At 42.7% G+C, this 13233-nt stretch overlaps 1 protein-coding gene across 2 annotated transcripts in view; it reads left to right on the forward strand.

Moving 5' to 3' along the window:
• Positions 1 to 12973, forward strand: part of VIRMA (vir like m6A methyltransferase associated) — a 29848-nt gene extending 16875 nt beyond the window's left edge. For both annotated transcript variants that reach the window (XM_028736490.2, XM_028736491.2), the window contains exons 14-24: positions 210 to 445; positions 1710 to 1962; positions 3393 to 3610; positions 4334 to 4466; positions 5363 to 5515; positions 6210 to 6370; positions 8077 to 8173; positions 8416 to 8582; positions 10475 to 10806; positions 11479 to 11622; positions 12625 to 12973. In XM_028736490.2, the coding sequence (XP_028592323.2) occupies positions 210 to 445; positions 1710 to 1962; positions 3393 to 3610; positions 4334 to 4466; positions 5363 to 5515; positions 6210 to 6370; positions 8077 to 8173; positions 8416 to 8582; positions 10475 to 10806; positions 11479 to 11622; positions 12625 to 12782 (2052 nt within the window). In that variant the 3' untranslated portion in view covers positions 12783 to 12973. The remainder of the gene's footprint in view (positions 1 to 209; positions 446 to 1709; positions 1963 to 3392; positions 3611 to 4333; positions 4467 to 5362; positions 5516 to 6209; positions 6371 to 8076; positions 8174 to 8415; positions 8583 to 10474; positions 10807 to 11478; positions 11623 to 12624) is intronic.
• The last annotated feature ends 260 nt before the right edge of the window (positions 12974 to 13233 follow it).

A 13233-nucleotide genomic window follows, 5' to 3' on the forward strand; every position in this document is an offset into this window, starting at 1 on the left:
GGGGATTTGTCCTTTTGATGCTGGATGATGAGTGGGGATATTGCCTCCTTAGCTGGGAGGCAGTAACTCTATATATTGGAGCACATATATTGGCTACAAGGGTTTTCATGATTGCCTAAAAAGCACCAGGTAGTGTGCCTTGCATGTGGTGTTGGAGAAGAACTCTACGTTTTGGCACTCTCATAGAGTTAATTTTGCTTTTCTGACAGGTCATTGAACCGCATGACATATCGGTGGCTCTCAACACTAGGAAACTGTGGAGCATGCATCTTCATGTTCAAGCGAAATTGCTGCAAGAAATAGTACGGTCCTTCTCTGGCTCCACCTGCCTGCCTATTCAGCACATGCTGAGACGCATTTGTGTTCAGTTGTGTGACTTGGCTTCACCAACTGCTCTCCTTATTATGAGGACTGTTTTGGATCTGCTTGTAGAAGATTTGCAAAGGTACGATTTTATACTTTGTCCTAAGGGTCTTTAAGTAGCAGTGCTAACCTGGTGACCTTCAGAAATTGTGGTCTATGACTCTCACCATAGCTGTGCCGATTAAGGATGATGGGAGTTTTGTTGAAGGCTTCTGTAGAACCTTTGCATGTTGAGGCTGGAAAATGGGCTATGCCTCTCCTATCTCATTCATGAATAGGCAGTGGCTGCCTTGGATTTAGGCCTTCTGTTTCTCTCCATGCATGGTGATGGGTCTTGAAGGATGGAGCTGTGTGATGGCTCCTCAAGCTGGGAAAACCTGAGGGCTGCAGTAAATTGCTGCATGTATGGCATGAATGTGACACGGAGAGGTAGGCATCATACAGTTGGTGATAAGAGATTCCTCCACACATGGAGAGGGCTGAAACATAGCATTTCTTTTCAATACAGTGGTACCTCGGGATGTGAACGGGATCCGTTCCGGATCCCCATACGCATCCTGAACGCAACGTAAGCTGCGATGGCGCATCTATGTGTGCGCGGGTCGCGTTTTGCTGCTTCCGCGCATGCACATGATGTCATTTTGAGCATCTGCGCATGCGTGAGTGGCGAAACCCAGAAGTAACGCACTCCATTACTTCCGGGTTGCCACAGAGCACAACTCGAACGCGCTCAACCCGAAGCACATTCAACCCAAGGTATGACTGTACTTTGTTAGGCTTACTGACTTGGGATACCAAAGTCAAAACTGTAGTGGTTATCTCATCTTTGCTGGCAACTAGATACACAGTTAATTAATGACCACAACCTGAAAACTATCAAATTACAGTGGTACCTCAGGTTAAGAACTTAATTAGTTCCAGAGGTCCGTTCTTAAACGGTTCTTAACCTGAGGCATGCTTTCGCTAATGGGGCCTCCTGTTGCTGCTATGCTGCTGGCGATTTCCGTTCTTATCATGGGGCAAAGTTATTAACCTGAAGCAACCACTTCCTGGTTAGCGGAGTTTGTAACCTGAAGCGTCTCTAACCTGAGGTACCACTGTAATGGTAATAAGCTCATTTGCAACAAATGCAGAAAGAAAGATAGATAGATAGATAGATAGATAGATAGATAGATAGATAGATAGATAGATATTGTATTATATATATAAATACACACACACACACACACACACGCACACACGTATATGAATCTTTTAATGGAAATTTCAGATTTGAAGTTTGTTTTGTCATAAACATGCATGCAATATATTTGTCTTTTCTAATAAGAGCATTGGTGTCACTTCAGCAACCCAGAAGACAAAGAGAAGCAGTACACTGGCCAGACTACCCGCTTGCTTGCGTTACTCGATGCCCTGGCTTCACACAAAGCTTGTAAACTGGCTATTTTGCACTTGATTAATGGAACTGTGAAAGGGGATGAGAAGTATGCTGAAGTTTTCCCAGACCTTTTGTCTTTAATGCGAGCTGCAGGGGACAACATTATTCACCAGCAGTGTGCTGAGTTCTTGGCTTCTATTTTGCAGTCTCTCTGCGATCAGGTATTTAAAAATGAAAATCTATAAAGAACCCTTTAATTTCATTCTGTATTGATTGTGCACATGTTGTCATGCATGCGGGCAGTGGGGGTGGGGCTGGCCTGGAAGGAGTGCAAGTCTCCCCTTAGCAAACAAGACAGGCTTGTCCAAGAAAATACGAAAAGGATGTCCCTACTCTCCATCTCCCCAGAACACCTAGCCAGCATGCCTTCAAGGAAGGAGAAAAATATACATGGAGGAAAACCAATGTAAGCTAAAAGGTGTGTGTATGTGTGTATAAACACTTCATTTGTTTCCCAGATATAAATCTCCGCTCATTTCAAATCTCAATACACATTCCGATTGGTTCTCTCTGGTCACACCCCTGAACAACTGTATTCATTAAAAACCTGTTCTTCATTAATTCACAAAATGCACCAAGGCTGAATCTTCTTTCAGGAATTCATGAGTTGCACCAAGACTGAGTCCCTCCTCCTTTAATTGCATTCCTAAGTCTTATAAAACTATGCCATACCTATTTCCCGAGCCAGGAAGAAGAACCTTGAAACCGTTTGGTTTCTGGCAGAGAGGGATTGTTGCTGCCATCAACTCCTACCATAAATCTACCTCTCCTTTTTCAAACTAATTGCATACAGGCTATATTTGCACAGCTATATAGTACCATCCCTATCTATTATCGCTGAGGCTGGTGGGAGTTCATTGTCACCAAAGGGCCTCAGATTCCCAATTCTTTTAGTAGCTGCTCTCAAGAGCAGGCCGTTTCAAGTTCTGCTTTATAGAGCTTGATGAAATGGCTGTTGAGTGACACTTCATGTTTCTTTGCAAAGCTAAATGCTTTTAAATAAGGTTGGCCAGGAATCAGAAAGTAGTGCTCAAGAGATCTTTCGCTTAACGGGGTTCAGCAAACTTTTTCAACAGGGGGCCGGTCTACTGTTCCTCAGACCTTGTGGGGGGCCGGATTATATTTTTTTTGGGGAAATTGAACAAATTCCTATGCCCCACAAATAACCCAGAGATGCATTTTAAATAAAAGCACACATTCTACTCATGTAAAAACATCAGGCAGGCCCCATAAATAACCCAGAGATGCATTTTAAATAAAAGGACACATTCTACTCATGTAAAAACACGCTGATTCCTGGACCGTCCGTGGGCTGGATTTAGAAGATGATTGGGCCGGATCCGGCCCCCGGGCCTTAGTTTGCCTACCCATGGCTTAGCAGGTTGTGAACAGCACTCCCTGTTCTGCATGGCAGACATTGCAGCTGTGGACAGTTTTGTAACTGTGAAGTCCTGTGGTGTGTGATAGTAAAACTTTGCTTTTTAAAAAACCCCACTCGGTTGGTGTAAGCTCTAAAGTGGCTTTTGCCATGGCCCCAAGGGATGCCTGTGTGCCTTTCTGCCTTTTGTAATACTGTGATTTCTCTTTGCAGGATATTGCATTGGTCTTGCCCAGTTCCACGGAGAGCACTGTCTCTGAATTGGAGCAGCTTTCAAATTCGTTGCCAAGCAAGGAACTCATGGCTTCCATCTGTGACTGCCTGATGGAGACATTTTCTAATGCTGAAAGCAGCTATAACTGTTTGCTGACTTGTATCAGGACAATGATGTTCCTTACTGAGCACGATTATGGATTCTATCACCTGAAGAGGTACATTCCACAAATATACTCACACCGCAGAAATGTTTAGTTCAGCTCACTTTCCCCCCCAGTGGGCCTTACAAAGCAGAAGATTGTAATGTAATGTAATGTTAAATTTCACAGGCAACGGTAACAGCAAGCATACCAGTGTGGCATTTTTTTGGTGCTGTTAATCTTCTCTTTCCCTTGGAAATAATTGTTCAAAGCTAACTGTATAATAAAACACTCAATTTGCAAATTCCTTTTAAAAAATGATCTGGCCGTGTTCTTGTATAGTACAAATTCTTTTGTGAAGATGTTAATTAGGGCTGCTGGCTGATTAAAGAAACCTTAGTCAGTTCATCACATGGGTTTCATTAAGTCATCAGATTTGCTTTAATGTGCATGTAATTGAGCCACAATTCTGAACAAAGCATCCTTGTTTTATTTCAGGTAGTGTCTGATATGACGTAAAAGGTATTATCTTAGAAGGTGTATTCCCTCCTATATTTGAGAGGAGGAATTGTTTCTTCTAAGCTTTTGTTTTGGATTTAAAACATTTTTAAAATGCTGTTTAATTAATCAAGGACATCCTTTTAATTAACTGAAACATTGAAATACATATAAGTTCATTCAGTTGTGTTTCTGAAACTGCCTATGTTTTAAGTGCTTTAGATCTATTAATCATATTGTTTTCATATGCTGTGTCAAAAACGGGATGGTTAACAACCTTTTTCTTTGAAACAAACATAGCTCTCTAAGAAAACACTGTGGGGCTCTTAACACTGGATTGAAGCGAGTAGTGAGCAGCTTTAATAAGGACCCCGGAGAACTTGCGTCTTCGTTTCTGGATTTCCTGAGGCAGATCCTGAATTCTGATACACTGGTGAGTAAATGCGTACAGAGGGCTTTCTGAAGCTTTGCCTTGATTGCATTCTGTTGCATTTCAGCTCAGGAAAAGTAGCTGCAGCTTTCTTTAAAGCGTACAGCTGTAATACTTCCATCATACTTCCAAATGCTTCCAATACTTCCATCATACTTCCAATACTTCCATCATACTTCCAATACTTCCATCATACTTCCCATCATACTTCCATACTTCCATACTTCCTAAACATTAGGAAGAACTTCCTGACAGTAAGAGCTGTTCGACAGTGGAATTTGCTGCCAAGGAGTGTGGTGGAGTCTCCTTCTTTGGAGGTCTTTAAGCAGAGGCTTGACAACCATATGTCAGGAGTGCTCTGATGGTGTTTCCTGCTTGGCAGGGGGTTGGACTCGATGGCCCTTGTGGTCTCTTCCAACTCTATGATTCTATGATTCAAATTATGGTTATCTAACAGAATCCCAAAGGGCCAATTTTATTTATTTATTATTCAAGGGGATTTATTTCCTACTTTTCTGTCACAATAATAATACCCAAGGTGGCTTAAATCATTTTAAAAATGTACACACACAGACACACACACACACACAAACACACACAAACTCGAAACAACAAATAAGTAAACATTAAATCAGTAAAAACAGAATATAGTTTGCAGCAGGTGAAAACAAAGGAAACGTGAAAATCATTCAAGCTGGTAGGTTATGTGCTGGCAGGGATAAAAATGCCTTAATAGAGTAGTGAAAAGCCATGAGAGAGACAGAGAGAGAGTTCTAGCAAGAAACGTTGGAAGGTGGTTTTACAGGGAGATGTCAAAAAAAGATGTCATCAGTTAACTGCATTATGGTGCTGTGGTGTTACTGCCTTTGTACTCACGTAGCTTACTTCATCTTCCTTAGGGATGTTGTGGGGATGACGGAAGTCTTGCAGAAGTTGATGGAGCCCATCCTGCCAGAACTTTGGGTCTTACCACTGCAGAATTAAAATACCAATTACAAAACAAAGAAGAAACTCCTGAAAATCTGCTCCTCGAGCTGGAAAAGCTTGTTTTGGTAATGTAATGTTCTTATTTTTTGGTGTCGGTGCCAGATGTTTGAGAGTTAGGAGTCTGATGGTTTCTCATTGCTACTGTTCTGATTTGATTGTCATGCATTTTATATGTCTTTTTAAACATTTGTGTATGTATTCATTTTTATGCAGTGTTTCTGAACACTGCCCATGTATCTTAACTAGATGACGGTCAGGCTACAAATATTAATAATAATTATAATTTGTAACTAGTGATAAAGCTAGGATGATTGTGTTGCCACTGTTTAGTACTGTTAGGAATGATCACTGTGGTTATTAGTTATGCATATTAAGCTTAGCTTACATAAAATTATCAGGCTATACCTCTTGAAATTATTTATTACATTTTTCCTGCCCTTCCTCCCATGGGCAATTGTCTCCACCGTGTACAGTTTGTTTCTCAGTAGCCCTGTACATATACTGGACAACACTTCAGGCACCTGATCGACTGGGGCCTAGTCCACAAAAACGTACACTATAATAAATCTAAGTAGACCTATTGAAATCAGTCCATTGATTTCAGTATGACTGACTTTATGTCCATGATGCCATATGCCATGATGTCAATTGAACATGTATTTATTGAAAGAGTTACTGCTAGTTTGCTGCATCTTATCAGGTGGCAAAAATACTTAAATTTTGTCTGAATTGCTAGTGATTGCAGTGTTCCTTACACAGGAGCGCTCAAAAGAAGATGACAGCCTGGAATCTTTATTGGACAATGTTGTTGGACTTCGGCAGATGCTGGAATCTGCTGGTGATCCTTGTCCACTGAGTGATCAAGATGTAGAGCCAATCCTTCCTGTACCAGAATCTCTCCAGCATCTTTTTAATAATAGGTAAAGTGCTGAATGTGTATCTGTGTCTGTGAAGAACTAGAATCTCTGAAAACCAGGTGTGTGTGGTGGTATATTTGGGACCGTGTTTAACTTCATGCATTTATCTTTATGGGCTATATGCATTACAACAGAGACTACCCAGTTGTCTTGTCTCAGTCCATCACCACACCTCCCCCCCCCCCCCCCCGCAAATGATAGGTTGAGGTTCTGAGAGTTGCCCAATTCTTTAAAGATCTTGTGACACAAGTATTGCACAAGTATGATGGATGTGCTTCTTTGTCAATTGTGATCTCTCCCCTTCTTTTTGTCAACATTGCTAATCCTTTTTCTGATCCTTCTTTATTTGGAAATAATAGGCGTTGAGTAGTCCAGCTTTCTTTTTATCATTGATCAGTGTCTTTCTTGAACAAAGCATAGACTCAATGTGTCCTTTTTGTTTGTCTTGTTTTAAACATACATAAAATTGTTTTCAACTTATGCACCATTACTTATCACAGTATTGGTGTATCACAGTGTTGATTGTGGACAGTGTCCCTGGACAGATAGAAGGACAGGGTGTATGTTTTTAAAATAACAAAATACATAGTGTACCAATTGCTAAACAAAATACAGATGTGATATGGTCCCTGTCTTAGAAGGCTGTCAGGCTGTTTTTGATGACACAGTAAAGTAAAGTGCTTGATAGACCTTGCAAAGAATACAGTGGTGCCTCGCAAGACGAAATTAATTCGTTCCGCAAGTTTTTTCTTCTTGCGAGTTTTTCGTCTTGCGAAGCACGGTTTCCCATAGGAATGCATTGAAAATCAATTAATGCGTTCCTATGGAAACCGCTTGCCAGGCTGGCGGTGCGGAGAAGGGCTTTTCTCCCCACCGCAAGCCTTCAGGACAGGTACGGGAACAGAGGGGAAGGCGCACAGCGCTTCTCCTCTGTTCCCGGGGCTTGCGGTGGGAGGAGGGTTTTTCCTCCCCACCGCCAACATTCAGAACAGCCTTCCGAAGCCTGGCGGCGGGGCGGAGAGACCTCCTCCCGCCGTCAGGCTTCGGAGCATCCTTCCGAAGCCTGGCGGCGGGGCGGAGAGACCTCCTCCCCGCAGCCAGGCTTTGGAGCATCCTTCCGAAGCCTGGCGGTGGGGCGGAGAGACCTTCTCCCCGCAGCCAGGCTTCGGAGCAGCCTTCCGAAGGCTGGCGGTGGGAGGAGGTCTCTCCGCCCCGCTGCCAGGCTTTGGAGCAGCCTGGCGGCGGGAGGAGGTCTTTCCGCCCCACCGCCAGCCTTCGGAGGAGGTCCGAGGACAGTGGGGAAGACGCGCTGCGCTTCCCCGCTGTCCCGGAGATTTCCCTATGGGCTTTCGTCTTGCGAAGGAAGCCCATAGGGAAATTCGTTTTGCGAAGCGCCTCCAAAACGGAAAACCCTTTCGTCTAGCGGGTTTTCCGTCTTGCGAGGCGTTCGTCTTGCGGGGCACCACTGTAGGAGACAAGAGCACCTGGTCATAGCAGAGGTGCAAGCCATGTTCTCCACTGGGCATTAGGATTCTCCAAGTGGGATTGTGTTCTTCCTACTGCTTGAGGAAGGAAGTGGTGAAGCCATGGTCCTTTAGGAAACGTTTTATTGGAGGAGTGGATGATGAATACCAGTGGGTAACATTTATTTCATATGGAGGCAGCAAACACTGACCGGTATTTTTAAAAAAATACATTTGATATTACAGGACTGCATACATCTTGGCAGATGTCATGGATGACCAGCTGAAATCTATGTGGTTCTCTCCATTCCAGGCTGAAGAAATTGAAACTGACCCTGACATGGTAAAAGTCTTGAGTTTTTAATACTTGAATGGGTGGGAACTGGAGCATTTATAGCTTAATTGTCGGCAGTATTTTTGAGACCCCATTCATAGTGTAAGCAACAAAGAGGAATGTTAGGAATTTAGACAGATAAAAATGGGCTACTCATTTAGCAGCAGCCTTCCAAGAGTGTTTCCTATTTGGGGATGCTGACAGTTGTCTGGGGGAATGATTAAAGTGGAATGAATTTCTCACTCTTACAGGTAAAGGTTGACTTAATTGAACTGTCAGAAAAAGGATGCAGCGACTTTGACCTGCAGGCGGAGCTGGAGAGGTCGTTTTTGACAGAGCCTACTTCTCCGGGTCGGACAAAAACCACAAAAGGCTTTAAACTTGGCAAACACAAGCACGAGACATTTATAACTTCCAGGTAACCAGTGGTTTTGATTGTGACTGTGTGCCTGAAGGTGGATTTCGATTTTGCCACTGTACTGGTGATGTATTTGTAATCACGGCATAGTGGGATCCAAGTAGATTTGAGTCACTTGAAAGGGTCCCTCCCACAAGTTGTTCTGCTGCAGAACTCTCTTTGAAAACCAAAATTAAAAAAAAAAAAAAAGATTTTACATGAACAGATTTTGCTGGTGCAAGGGAAGGGAGTGGAGGAGGAATGATTCCTGTGAACGATAGAACTAACATGGGTTATAAAAGGCAGAATCTAGTTCTACCCAGAAGAAATTTAAAAGAGCCTGGGTTGGAAGAAAGCATCTTACATCCTCTAAAATGCTGCAGACAGGTGTGCCCGAGCAAAAACAAGAAAATTGACTGTGATAGGAACCTTAGAATGCAATACCTTTCTGTGTATTTTGCCATATAATAAGGTGGTACACATAAAGGAAGGGATCTCTTCTTCTCAGAAGCCTGCCTTCATCCTACAAAGAGACTTAAGTAACTTAACTCCTGGAGCCAAGGGATGAGGGCATTAAAACTAAATTCTTAAGTCACAAATGGGCAACCTTCAGCTCAGGTGCCACATGGCGTCCTTGAACCTCTTGAAATTGCCCCCTTTCCCCGTCCCATCACAGTTACTTCCTTTCATTTTGTCCTTTTTACCCATGGATTTTTAAGTGGTCTATCCTCATTCCTGTGTAGTTTCAGAGCAATTGGAAGGGGCAGAATTGTATCTGATAAAAAATTGTTTTTGACTTCTTTCATGGTTGGTATGCCTTGGGGAAAAGAATAGTTTCCCTCCCAACTGCCTGAGAATAAACTGTTAGGCTTCTGTCGTATATGTATATGTATATGGGAGAGAGTGGGTTAGCATGGAACACTATGCCAAACTATACCTTAGCTTAATGTTGGTTTTCCAGAGAGGAGGTTATGGCCTCTGAGGTCCTCTTCTTTCTGCTGCTGTGATGTGATTTGGCTCAGCATGTTGTCTGAACCCGGTTTCTTGGTTTGTCTAGCTCCAGACAAACCACAAACCTGGGTTTGGAGAAGAAAATAGCCCAACCATGGCTTTGCTTGCAGCAGGGCAAGGGGAGGTGCATATTGGCTGTGATCTTTTCTTTCTCAGGTCTGACACTTGTGCGATTGCACTAAGCCACTGGTCTTCAGCTGGTGGGTCAGAACTTACTAGTAGGTCACATGACCTGTTCCAAGGTGGATTGCAACAGGTGCATTGCCACCATGCAGATAAATATGGTGAATAATTAAGAAATGTGTCCCCAAGTGCATGTTTGGGTGCAAAATGTGTCCTGGGTTTGAAAAGGTTGAAGATACCTGCACTAAGCCATAGTTCAGCTTAGCCTTACGTGTGAACCAGATCAGAAAGGGAGGTTATTCACAAAGGAATTACTTTTAATTTCCAGAAGAGTCATGCTGTACTAAAAACATCCACTGTATACTAATATGAGAGTAACTCTGTCAAATCTAATCTGGCTACCTCGAATCTGAAAATTCAAAAATAGAAAATTGAAGCGGGGATGTCTTTAATCCAAATTATTTAATCCAGAACGTTTTTGTCTGTGCCTATCATTGGTTCAAGCTCCAGCAACCATCATGCCGTTTGGATTAATTGCCACTAATTAATTTGACTGAACAACCAACGCTAATGCAGATGAATATTGAGAGACAGGATAAGGGCTTAGAAAGGATAGGAGAAAGAGACCTATTTGCAAACGGCACGTCCGTATGGTTTTTCTAGCTTGTGAAGTATTGGAAAAGGTTCACATTCTCCTGTATACGTTAATACCTGTGTCCTGCTAAACAAAATACCTCTTGTTCATGAATTTACCATGCGAAACTTCTGGGCCTTAACAGTGGGAAGTCTGAATACATCGAACCTGCCAAGAGGGCCCATATTGTGCCTCCTCCGAGAGGAAGAGGCAGGGGAGCATTTGGCCAAGGCATTCGGCCCCACGACATCTTCCGTCAGAGGAAGCAGAACACAAGCAGGCCGCCCTCTATGCACGTTGACGACTTTGTGGCTGCCGAGAGCAAGGAAGTGGTTCCACCAGATGGGATACAGCCTCCCAAGAGACTGCCTAAAGTTTCACAGAAGATTTCTTCACGGGGCGGGTTCTCAGGGAATCGAGGAGGGCGAGGAGCCTTTCACAGTCCAAATAGATTCTTCACGCCACCTGCTTCAAAAGGTAGGTTTTCTGGTCCGCCTGAAATATGTGAGCTTTATGCCTTCTGGAGGACAGATTTGAGGTTCCATTCATTCAGCGTGTTTCTTAAAGCAAAGTTAGTTGTAGCACTTCTGCTACTAGTCATCATTGCAGCTGTCTTTTGGGGGGGGGAGGTTAAAGTCATGGAATTATAGAGTTGGAAGGGATCTTGAGGATCATCTAGTCCAACCCCTTGCAATACAGGAATATGCAGCTGTCCTTTGCAGGGATTGAACCTGCAACCTTGGTGTTATCAGCACCATCCACCCAGCTGAGCTATCTTTGCAGTAAACTTTGTCCACAAAGGATGCAATCTCAGGCTTTTGGCCTTCTAGCCGCAGCCCCCTACAAACTGAGATGTAAAAAAAAGTTTGACGTTCTTTGATTCTCCAAACAGACCTGTTGCTGTCCCCATTTTACAGATGGGGAATTGAGAGGTAGAAGGAATGGCTTGTTCAAGACTGCTCAGTGTGTCCATGATAAATTTAGAACTTGGGCCTCCCAAATTAGCGTCCCGTAATCTGGCTGCCTGGCCAAGCTAGGTGCTACCTTCCATCCAGCATGCATGAAGCCTTTCAACTCAGATTGTGGGGTTGAATATTTAGAAACAAAGCCAATTCACAAATGGTTTAGTTGTTGTGCTTTTTCGTTTAGGAAATTACAGTCGCCGTGAAGGAGCTAGAGGATCAAGCTGGAGTGCACAGAGTTCTCCGCGAGGCACCTACAATGAAAGCAGAGGCGGCCAAAGCAACTTCAACAGGGGCCCACTTCCACCTCTAAGGCCGTTAAGTTCAGCAGGTTTGTGGTTTCCCTCCCCTCACAATACTTCGTTGAAATTATATGCACAATCAGTTCAACCAGTGGTATTTTTCTTCAGTTTTTATTTATGGCACTTATCTCCTTCCTTTCTGTTTTACACAAAGCACCAAAAGACACCTTAAAAATTAAGTCAAAAATAAAAAAATAGCTAAATGCAAACTCAAAAGAGACTGGATCCTCAGACAAAAATGTCACTTTAAAAAGTTGGTCAACAATGATGGGAGTTGTAGCAATATTTAGAGGGCCACAGGTTCCCTGTTCCTGCTTTATTGCATTTATATACTTTGTTTGCCAAGCATAGCTTACAATTTAAAAAACTAAAATGAAAGCAAAATAGTTTCAGGCTGCTGATGTCCCTTCATGAGCTAATGACCTGATCTGCTTTGCATGGGCTTTTGATTCTGGGGTTGATCCACTGAAGGATAATTTTCATGTTTTACTTGCCGATGGTTGAAACTATTGCATTGTAAGTAAGTGTACATGTATGATGAAGAATACCAAAAGGTTGTGCTGTTCATTTTGATCTATGATCTGCAATCTTAGCAAGATTAAATATATCACATATTTCCAGCCTGATTTTATAATAGAATCAGAGATGGAAGGGAACCTGAGGGTCATCTCTGCAGGAATCTCAGCTAAAGTGTCCATGACAGATGGTCATCCCACCATAATGGGGCTTGCTCAGTAGTAAGCCTTAATTAGTGAAGCTTAAATGAAACTAGGTGTGCTTAGGATTCTAGCATTAATAAGTTTGCCTCGGTGTCTGTTGTATAGTAGGCAAAAAAACCTGGCCATTATGATGGCACAGATTTCTATACAGTGCTGGTTAAATGTATATTGAGTTGTTCTGTATTAATATCATAGGTTGGAGGCTGTTTTTAGAGGCCTCAGTATAGTTGCAATGCATAATCTGGCCCTTATTTATATCCCAGTAGGAATCATCACTGTACTGTTACCAGTTATCTCTCTCTCTTTTTTAAGGCTACCGGCCAAGTCCTCGTGATCGTGCTTCCAGAGGCCGTGGTGGAATTGGGCCATCTTGGGCAAGCACAAATAGCGGCAGTAGTGGTGGCTCAAGAGGAAAGTTTGTTGGCGGAGGCAGCGGAAGAGGGCGTCACGTCCGCTCTTTTACTCGATAAACACACCATTGAGAACATTCTGACTGTGAACCTTTCAAGATGATGGCAAATTGCTTGAGAACTTGAGGACCAACGCTAGACTTACTGGTATCGGGGGGCAGAAAAGAGACTTTTTTTTTTGTTTGGAAAAAAAAAATCCCATTTTGTTTGATACAAGATCTGAGATTTCAATAAAACTGTTTTTTGTGTTAGCGTGTGTGTCTTTATAGTTGCCTATGCTTTTATGGCACTTACGCCAGAAGTACAAGTTTAGATTTGGTTTTAACAGTCTTGCAACATAGCCTTCATTTGGGGTAAGTAGCATCAGCCATTCCAAGGCAACAATGTTTTATTTAACAGTTTATATCCCACTTGATCGTAAAACAACCACCTCTAAGCTGTTGACAAAAATATAAATAAAACAATTTTTTAAAACAGGTATTTAAAAGCATTTGTTAAAAAATAATTAAAA

This window comes from Podarcis muralis, chromosome 8 (genome assembly GCF_964188315.1).
Source record: "Podarcis muralis chromosome 8, rPodMur119.hap1.1, whole genome shotgun sequence".
Taxonomy (NCBI): Eukaryota; Metazoa; Chordata; class Lepidosauria; order Squamata; family Lacertidae; genus Podarcis; species Podarcis muralis.